Below are 10,759 nucleotides of genomic sequence, written 5' to 3' on the forward strand. Positions count from 1 at the left end.
TACCCCAAGCACTTCTAGTTCTTTCAATCTGTATTATATCACTTCTCCACACCAGGGTATTTATAAGTCTCTGTTAAACATGGTCGTACCACTTCAAACAACTTTTTTTAAGCTTATCACTTATGGAAACAACTTCCAAATCAATTCTAATATGATCATTCCTTATCTTATCCTTCATAGTATTGTCACCCATCCATCTTAGCATCCTCATTTTTGCTATGCTGAATTCATCTGTATGATTCTTTTCAATAATCCAACACTCTACACCATACATGATAGCTGGTAGAGTGACAGTCTTATAGAATTTTCCTTCAAGCTTTAATGGAATACATCAATCATACAAGATCCCAAACGCATTAAATGCGCAGTATCATGTTGCGTACGATTGAGATCGAAACTAAGATCGAGATTTCACTTTCGATCATCGTTTCACAAAAGTTGCGTTGAATACTAGTGCGAAACAAGCGGTCAAGATCGAAATCTTGACCCTCGTTTCAATCTCGACAGTACACGACACCCAAGTAGAGCTCTTTCAAGGAATGGGGACGGGGCAAGAAAGCAGTTTGCATACGTATTCTTTCTTGCAGAAGCCTAACATCAACTACATTAAGGCAGTGTTTGTCGTGCATACTCGAAATCATAGTTGTCAAGGCGATAACGCAAAACAAGACAATAGAAAACCAAGGCAACACCAGAACAACTTGACCACAAGAATCGCCAGAATGCCTGGGTGATGCTCAAGAGACGCCTTGACAACCATGCTCCCATGATACAACAGCCACACATAAGCATTCGCAGTCAATAACATGTCACAAGGACAAGTATCTTGTACATTCATCACAGGTTAAAGTTCTAACTATGACATATCAAATGGAGCAAAAAAGGAACAGAAAATTTTGGGATATCTCAGGTTGAGATTTAACTAGGTCAGATGATGAGAACTTAGCTCACAACACCATGAAACTGTCATGAAGTTATCATCCTGCCAGAGCATAAACAACTACTGATGACTGAAGATCACGGTCCACCTTGAAGTGTGCATGAAAGAACCTCCTAATCTGCAAGCGCAGGAAGAAAAATCAAGAATAGTCAAAAAAGTTACCATTACTGAAATTGATGCAAACAAACTAGGCATTGTACCTCTCTAAAAGAATGTGAAATTAGAAATTCTCTCAGATTTCTTTCTTCCGGATCAAATAATACTATGTGACTGGGCAAAGTCCAATTCTTTTCCATATTAGCCATAAACTGAACCGGATCCATCATAAACTGGTCTGACTCATCTAAAACTCCCTCCTCTGCCCTGTGATAATACATGCCAACAGCAACATCAGAGATATTTTGTGTGTGTTGGTTTGCAGTTCTCCTCCGCAGCCTTACAACACGGTGTATCAATAGAACAAGCATGAATAGTACCATAGACATCAGAGCTTATAGAACCAGAGAATAATAAACTAGGATAAAATACCCTTGTCCTCACCCTGGAGAGCAATCTAAGAAACGCATGGGAAGGTTGTGATGTAGACTAGAGTAGTAAGGCGTGGCATGACAGGGCACTAAGAAAAGGACTCTCTTCACTCTCCCGTCAAGCGCCTCTTTAGATAAAAAATTCATAACATCTTCACTTCCTCTCTGTCTGGCACATTAGTAAAGTAAGAATCAACTAAAAGAAATGTATAAGAAAATCAAAAGTTGACTTCATAGTTGAGCAATTATATTGCTTAATCTCATGGGCTTGTACCTCATCTTCTTTCCAGGGCAAAAGGAAGATAGAAGATGGAAGTGCGTTAAGTCACATTGAGAAACAATAAGAAATCAGGTCTATACCAACCAAACCAAATACCCACCTGATGAACCAAACTCATGTATAAAGCCATCGGCAGATTAGTTGCAAGAAGAAAAATGACAGCCATCTGCATTCTTGAAGGGCATTTAACATGGAAATTCAATGGTCTTTTCTTTTTACCATCTGAAGAATTAGGATCTTCCATTGCAGCTAATGAATATCCAGAAAACATCAAAGCAAGCGGAAGCACAGGAAGAACAAACCTGCAATTCAGATTTAATCAGAAGAAGAAACCATGAAATAAAACCTAAAGAACTGTATCCTTGATTGAAGGATATACTTGCATAGAACTTCAAGTACACGGATAAATCACTTCTCAAAAGAAAGAAACAAAGAAGAGGGAGGAGGATGGGGGGAGGAGGTGTTAGGTTAAAGGATATATTTGCGACATAGATGAACATCACTTGATTGAAGCTCATATAAAGGTACCTGAATTCTTTGTGACCGAGCACACTATAAAGTCCCAAAACCCATGCAATCAGGCCAGAAAGCTTCCATTCTTTAGATTGAAAGATGCCAGCTAAAGTAAATGGCACAAATGAGAAGAGCATGACAGGAAAGCCCTGAGTGAAGTACCAGTGCCACTTGTGTGTCCCATAATAGTCCCCACCCGAACAGAGAAAGTTAAACTTTAGAAAATTAAGAGGAACCAAGATCCATGATCCATACATCAAGCGATCCAATACACATGTGAGGGTTAGCACCAAGAACCTGATCCAAAATTATAATGGTGTAAGATAGACAAATGACAAACTGAAATAGCCAACGCAATGATCAGCTAATGAATGAAATGACCTACCACCGCGATATCCTTTCATATGCACTTCAGCATCACAATAGTTGAAAAAATGTTCTTAAAATGTGAGCCTCCTTACATTGGGCTACACTGCTTAAAAAGGGCAGCCACCTATGTTTGCATTTTGCAACTTGGAACATTTTGTAGTTGGCTTCACTAAGCAAACAAAAGCATAATACCTGTCTTGAACCTTGTGGATCCGGTCGAACAGGACACTTTCTCTGTTATCTTGCTAATCAATTATATGTAAATTACTTGAAGATTTGTAATCTTCCCTGTTTGTAATCTACTTGTCACTAACTCCTCACCATTTTAAGGGAGTAACAAGGCTGGGCTGCTGGACCTGTACTCTGGTCTAGGGTACTAATAATATGCCATGTCTAGAACATTCAAAGGATCAGGACCTATACATGAGTTGAGCGACATTAAAATTATGTTAAAAAGAAATGATCAGAATGATCTCATCGTCTATGTTAGTGTTGCTCTCCAGAACTTTCTGAAATGATATTCAGATGATTCTAGACCATCCAAATGGAAAAATAAAAGCATACATTGGGATATCAATCATTCTGATCCATTTGTGCTTTTAGATGGGCCTCACAGGCTCACACAACAGAAGTTTTTGATCTTTTGTCGCTGAACACATGAAAAACTATAATAGCAACAGCACAGTAGAAAGGTCTGAGTACATCTAGGCCAAAAAATTTGCTTTTAACATATCTACCTAAAGACATTCAATGGGGAATGAAAAAAATATGGTGCAACCTTTCAATGTTGACATTTTCCTATTGTACATTTGTGAAGAGAGTGAAGGAAAAGAAACTTAAAAATATAAATTTAGCTGGTCTTTTGACTCTTATTTTGTATTCTGAAAATCTTACCAAAATGGAACATGCTCTACGCCCAACAACGCTCTGTTTCACACTTAGTAGTAGAAATTCTTAGTCTTCTCTTATCTCTTTATTTATTATAATTTTTTACAGTTCTCATTTTATTTTTCCTTTGTATCCTAGTCTTAGTCTATTGGACGTAATCTCAAGTGAATTACACATTATTTTCAAGCGCCTGAAACCTATCATGTATATTTCCCTGAAACTGCAATTAAGTATCGTTAGTGAAACACCTAGCCCTGTGCTTTCCATGCACCTCTTGCTTTGATAAATCTTTGTTGAAATCATATCTTTTATCACCAAGCCATTCACAAGCACCCGACAGATTGACTTTAAAAAACAGGATTTATGCTGCATCAAACAGTAGCAAATGGCTTCAATTAAGATATCATACCATGATGTTGTGACTCGATGCTAAACAATACATGACACTTTTGGTTTGGTACAGAGAAGAAAAGATTTGGAAAGTACAACAGTATAGGACCAGATTTGCATATTAAGGGGCTTCAATAGACCACGAAAGCCAGCGACTGCTAGAAGAAAAGATTTAGGTTTTAATATGGAACAAAAGATGAAAGCCTCTCAGTGAGGTGTTATTTGAATAATCTAAATTGAGGCAGGGGTGTTGTAACCAGCATGTACATTCTCCATTTTTTGGTTTCTCTTCCTATTAGTGGAAATTTTCCACTTTTCACCTCAAGTCCCTCTCCCACAACAACCCCACACCCTCAACCCCCCTCCCTCCCCCACCCTCACCCCCCGGGCTCCAAAAAGAAAAACACTGGATCAGACATACTAGAAGAATGCAACTTTTATTCATGTTGGTTATACTTTCCAACTGCAAATATAAATTCGGTGACTACTTTATGACAGCTGTTAAGCACTCAAGTATATCAATACCTAGTATGTCTAATAAATTCAAACTTTACTGTCACATCATTACATTAGTATATCTAATAAATTCTAACTTTTCTGTTCAAGAGAAAGAAGGAAGGTTTTACCCAAGTTCTAAAATTTGTGAAATAACTGCCTCTCGCACTCGAGAGTGACTTCAAGAACATACCAAAATCAAATAGTAATGCCGGAATAACTAGATGAAGTAAAAGTATGACAAGATAGTAATACAGCAGCAAACAGGTTCTGCTTCTAAAGTGCACATTCCATGATGACTTTTTACATTAAGAACCCAAAGAATCAAATTCACCGTCAACTATGCCTTAAGGATTCAATTCATGACTGTGGTTAAGTTTAAGCTTTCAAGTCACTGTTAGAAAGATGATAATTAAAATAATTCCTACTTTATTCTAAATCAGATAAGAGTCATAAACTCAACATCCAAAGAACAAACACTGACAACCACATTTGCACAATGAAGATGAAAATTTTCTCAAACTAAGTTTATGAAGATCATCAATTTTCTAACACAGCATTGTTACCTACCCAATAGGGACAACCTCCAGAAATATGAAAGACAGCTTATTGCGAGTTTCAACCAGCTCCAAAAGGCCAACATACAACCATATGATGGCACTTGTTGGTCGAAGAGCACAAGCTAGTGCTGCTATGGCCAAAGCATACTTTCTTGAAGCAACAGAAACTTGGTCAGAACTCTTGAAACAAGGCCAATAGTATAGGCTCATGATTGTAAGGACTGCTTCCAAGCTATTCGATAAGGTTCGAGTGAAACAGAAAAACATAAACCAGTTGGTGAACTGAGAAAACAGCTATTTCAGAATTAAGTACACCATTAGCTTTATCAATATATCCAACAGGAAAAAGGGGGGAGGGGCTAGAGTAAAATCTCTTCTTCAATGCAGTAATGCTCCTTGCTAAATTAACGGAGTACATAATCAAAGGATACAGTCCACCGTGCAACACGATCACCAAAAATGATACGGGAAAGCTCATACAAGTAGAGGTCACCAACCGAGGAAAATAAGGACTGCAGCATACGTGGAGCCTTCATCTGAAAACCGAAAAAATGGAAATGATACAAGACCTTAGTGATTCTTCAGAAAGAATGGCACAACAAAATCATTTGGGAAAGAGTGCGTAAAAATATGTCAGAATACCCCAATAACAGTAATGAGGATTGAAAGAAATATAAAAGCTAACTGGGGAAAGGGTTCTATATGTTTTTCAAGTAAAATCGCCCACTGACTTGGTTCTCAGTAATACCTCTTAATTCAATTCATCAGCAACATATAGAAATCAAGGTGCTACTGAGTATGCCCAAAATGACAAAAATGGAAGCCCAATCATTATGACAAACTCTTCAACATAGAAAAATAAAATGCAATTTTGTATTTGTGCAAGAACAAATTAGTAGGAACATTCTACTTTGGCATAGGATTGTCCTTCCACTCTGCAAACAGCGGCCAACTACTCAACGACAACATCATAATCTAGACTGCTCAGGAGAAACAAGTATTTAATGATGAATTAGGTCCACATCTTGGTCCAGCAACCCAAGAACGACATTATAAGGTAGCAAACATTTATATTCCTTCTTAACTATTAGAACAGTAACTTTCAACTATCAATACAGTATATTCCTTCTTTACTCTTAACAATCTGTTGGCGGGCCGGCGGAGGGTTGTGGAATACGTTGAGCTGTAAAAGTGGCAAAGACAGCATTTATCTTTCAAGTTCAACCAACAAATAGCATAAAAACTGTCAGACTTTCTTTGCAAAGAACATCAACATAAAACACCTAAAGCCACCCAAGTTTCAGCAAGTTTCAAAAAAAAAAAATTCAAATGAAATGAGATAACTACTTACCATCAACCAGGGTGTATCAAGATGAAAGAAGGCAAGAGCTTTATAGAGAGGCACAAAAATCATCGGGTGCAGATAACTACGAATTCCCTTCTTCCATTCCCACGTTAAATGGCCATATCTGAGATTGAATTCGACAAACCCAAACAAATAAATGAATTAATTAATACAAAAAGACATGACTAAGCTAACACGATAAAAAAGTAAAATAAAATAAATTACATATCTTGAGCATCCAGGTTACCCGAATACTAAGCGATGAGCGACTTCCAAAGCTTGCCAGTGCTCATCTGGGTTAAAATAGGTCTGCACCAGCAATGAATTTGCCAAACGGAAAGCCAGGCAAATCAATAAAACTCTCTTTGACGAAGAAAACAAATCAGATGTTGACGTATGATGGGCTTCTGCTTTTGTAGAACAAGAGTTTCCAGTTTGATCTTGAGTCAGCACACTATCAGTATTGAGTCTCCGCCTCATCGTCGTCTCTGAAAGCAAGCATTAAACAGAAAAACCTTCAAAACAGACTTTGCATATGAAACTGATGATTAGAAATGATAAATTTGATCGTTACCAACCAAGCATTACCCTAATATATGGAAACTGAAGTTTAAAACTCTAGTGATTAGGACCCTTCAAGGTACCCAAACCTCAAATCTTAACGACTTGATCTTTTGCAAGTCAGAAAAGAGAGAGAATTAAGTGATAAAGAGAGAGGGAGAAACAATGTGGAACAACAAAGAAGATTCGAAGTTTACCCAGCAAAGATATTTTTTCCTGAATAGTTCCACAGCGTCACAAGTATGGATCTGGCGATCTGAATAGAAAGAAAGAGGAATTCACCAAGCGGAGATGACAGCAGATGAATCCACCAGAACTTCGATTTTCCCTCCCAAATGAAATAGATTACGAACCCTAGGATGGGTGAGTGAACCGCGTGAGAGAAACCAAACGGTCTAATTGACAACTCTGATCCTCGCGCAAGTGACCCAGATGAACTCAGATCCGGACAAACATTATAAGAATTTAATAATTTAATAAAAGTTATAAAAGATAAGCGGTAAAGATCCATACTTTTCAGTGGAGAAGTCGTGGTTCGACCCGTGCAGACAGTATCAAATTTCTAATATTAAAAAAAGCACCAGTACCAAAAAAAAAAAAATCTAAAAATTAAATTTGGGTTTTCTTCATTCTCTGCTTTTTTCTTTTTCTTTTTCTTTTTAGTCTCAAAAAAAAAAAAACAATTGAAAAGTGATTAGCATCACTACAGACTATGACCATCAACGGTGAAGGAAGACCTTTGAATCAAACTGCATTTCATCATTAGAGTTTAGTAAACCAGCCAAGAAGTCTATTGCATGTTACACTCCCAATAGTAGTATGAAAAAATAGAATCAGTAAAGCTCTCTTTTTGGCAATTTATCTCTGCCACAAGACCTCTAAAATATTAGGGACATTTGTGAGCACCCAAGATAATTTTGACAGCTTCACTAGAGTTGAGGTGGATATTTATTCTTCTGGTCCCATGTCGCCTTGCCATCTCAAGGCCTTTTGAAATGACCATGAGTTTCATCATAAGATTTTGATTCCCTTCCATTGCACCTACCACTGCAAATAGGACATTGCCTTTATAATTCCGACCCAAATAGCCGTAATCATCTAAGCCTTGTTTGAGGGAACCATCACATTCGACACATAACCATCCAACATCCAACAGTTTCCACTTAATTGAGTTTAAAATAGGAAAGCATTAGTTAACAATAACCTCCACTTCTCAAAGAAAGACCAATTCTAAGGATTATCAAGAACCTAAACAGGTATATCTGAGAACCTATGTCGAATATCCATAATAATCTTTCGAGAAATTGTATCAGGGGCGCTGGATGAGTTCTTAAGTATTCAAATGTTCCTCTCAAACCAAATGCGAAAAGAGCAACATAACAAATACTAAATTTCTCAACCTAGTTTTTTAGTTTGTTGCCATGGAAATGCTCGACCAACCATTTAAGTTCATCCTTCCAAGATTGTTTTGAAAAAAAAAATTAAAATCATTCAGCCCATTTAGCCTCAACAATATATATATATATATATATATATATATATATATATATTCCAAACAAATGTTTAACGAGGCACGAAAAATGAGTAAATGAAATGACAAGATATTGAAATTCAATTATCAATCACGTGGTTTTTTTGTTTAGGAAAATTAACCATTTTCCCTATAAGGGCCTGTTTGGTTACATGAATCTGAAAATTTCAAATATCTAGACATTTCAAATCTATAGATTTCAAATCTATGGAGTTATAATTTATAAAATTAGATGTTTGGTTGTGGAATGAAATATGTAGATTTATCCTAAAAAACTATTTGATCGACGTGATTTTTGTGAATGTGCAAATGTATAGCCTTTTTGAAATCTCTAGATTTCACCCCTTACCCATAAATCTACAGATTCACGTTTTTAGTGTAAAAGGTGAATCTCTAGATTTCATGAATCTATAAATTTTTATAACCAAACGGGTATAATTCTTAGATTCATGAATCCAGAGATTTGAAATCTCTGGATTCATGTAACCAAACAGGCCCTAAAACTCTACTAGTAGAAAATCCATTTACCCTACATTTTTATTTACTTTTAATTTTTTATGATGAAAGCTAGCATTTTCTGTAGCCATGGTTACCATGTCGATGTCAACATTTCTTAATCTAAAAACATTAAATATGAACTTCAACAAACGTGAATCTGTCACGATAATTTATTTAGAATTTACTTATACTCATAAAAAAAAAATAATAATAATAAAATCAGATATTTAACATGTCCAAATATCATTAAATTATAATTTCCCAAGTTGCATTTAACCTCACAAAACATGCAAAAATCCATGCTGCTTATTATAAAATATTATTTTCATTCGTTGGATACATTCCTCCGTTTTTTAAAACACACCTTCGATTTAAAAACCATAAAAAGTAAAAACGTTATCATAAAAAAAGCAAAGATACGATACATTTGTACGAAACGCGAATTTCATCATTTTAATAGATGTAGTCAAAGTAAAAACGAGATGATTCATTACCATTCGCATTTAGTCTTAACTCTTAACACACCGCCCACGCACGATTCATCAAGCTTTTGTGCTTTAAGGTCTTTAATTAATATCACACTCCTTACATTAGATAAATTATTATTTTTTTGAGAAATTAACCAGTTCGTGTTAATCGTCATTAAAGTATATTCTTTCAGCAATTGCATATAGCAAGCCTAATCGAGCTGCAATGGCTTATCACTCCAACACCGTCTAAAAAGTACTAGGTTTTGAAACTGCCAAAGTTCGAAGGTTAGAGTGGTTGCAAAGCAATTTTCTCGCTCCTCCTTTCTTTATCATCTCAATCCATGAAGCATCAACGCTTAAACGAACAAAAGGAGCTCTCGGTGCAGTCATGTTGGAGGTTCTTCATCTGCATCTTCTACAACATCATTTGATCTGAGAAGCTGAGCGATGGTGATGGACCAAAACTCCTCAAAAAACCTTTTGCACATTCTAAGATTTCCATAGAGGACCACATTTTCTTTACAACGACTCTTTCACTGGCAATAGTTACACTGTTGTTGCATGCTCTCCACATAAAATAACAGATCTTTGGGAAGCTGTCACATTTTCATATTGAACTCCATAGATCTTCTATCGTCTCCTCCCAAGTGTGTAGCTTTGATGTAGTAGGGATTTTTTTCTGTTCATTATCCATCTTATTGAATTGAAGACAATAGACTGCTTTGACTGAGAATGTGCCATCTTTGCTTGCCCCCCAAATAAGTTAGTCATCCTGTGGAATGAGTGCCACTTTAATTTTTAGAATAGCCTCAGCCTCTTGGTATGGAAACCATCTTCTTATTAGGATTACTTTCATGTTCTATGATATTCATCAATAAGATCAACAACTTTCCAAATTGGGCAATCTGGTTCCTTGCTGGATCGCACCTTGAAGCCTTCTAGGGTAGTATCCGTTGATCCTCCCACACTTTTATGTTATGGCCATTCCCCATTCACTTAGATCAACTTACGTGAACAATGATTTATGACTATGTTCTTGAGGGTAGCTTTTACATATAATCTAAATATAAGGTAAGGCTTCACCTATGGTCTCGAGTTGACTCATAATTCTTGACCTTATATTATGAGGCGTTAGCTTTTGCAAACTAAGCAAGCCCCTAAGGTTTGCGTTATATGGATTTTCCTTTTGAATTGTGATTTTGACACAACGGTGGTAGATTTCTATACTAAGGAGGTCTTATGATTGAGCAAATGACAGAGATATAATTTAACATCAAGGGAGGTCAAGTATTAATATTTCACATAAAACACAATGGTTTTTCTCTACTCATTGTCTTTACCTTTAAAAGATTTGTCTAATCGAGGGGACCAAATAATGGTATTTCACATATG

At 36.3% G+C, this 10,759-nt stretch overlaps 1 protein-coding gene across 3 annotated transcripts; it reads right to left on the reverse strand.

Annotated features, from left to right (window-relative positions):
* Positions 1–731: 731 nt before the first annotated feature.
* On the reverse strand, positions 732–7,266 carry LOC149009748 (Alg9-like mannosyltransferase family). 3 transcript variants are annotated; one of them, XM_089161114.1, is made up of 10 exons: positions 7,066–7,266; positions 6,555–6,795; positions 6,314–6,431; positions 5,394–5,498; positions 4,973–5,256; positions 2,276–2,557; positions 1,848–2,049; positions 1,481–1,632; positions 1,141–1,303; positions 732–1,058 (listed from the first exon to the last, which is right to left on the reverse strand). In XM_089161114.1, the coding sequence occupies exons 2-10, from the start codon at positions 6,785–6,787 to the stop codon at positions 978–980; spliced, it is 1,620 nt and encodes a 539-aa protein (XP_089017240.1). In that variant the 5' UTR covers positions 6,788–6,795; positions 7,066–7,266; the 3' UTR covers positions 732–977. The 3 variants fall into 3 exon arrangements, with proteins under 3 accessions (XP_089017240.1, XP_089017239.1, XP_089017241.1); XM_089161113.1 differs by lacking the exon at positions 7,066–7,266 and adding an exon at positions 6,896–7,058; XM_089161115.1 differs by lacking the exons at positions 732–1,058; positions 1,141–1,303; positions 7,066–7,266 and adding an exon at positions 6,896–7,058 and having other exon boundaries at positions 1,540–1,636.
* Between the last annotated feature and the right edge of the window lie 3,493 nt (positions 7,267–10,759).

This window comes from Hakea prostrata, chromosome 7, assembly GCF_041222555.1.
Source record: "Hakea prostrata isolate BN-2017 chromosome 7, UWA_Hpros_2, whole genome shotgun sequence".
In the NCBI taxonomy this organism is placed as follows: Eukaryota; Viridiplantae; Streptophyta; class Magnoliopsida; order Proteales; family Proteaceae; genus Hakea; species Hakea prostrata.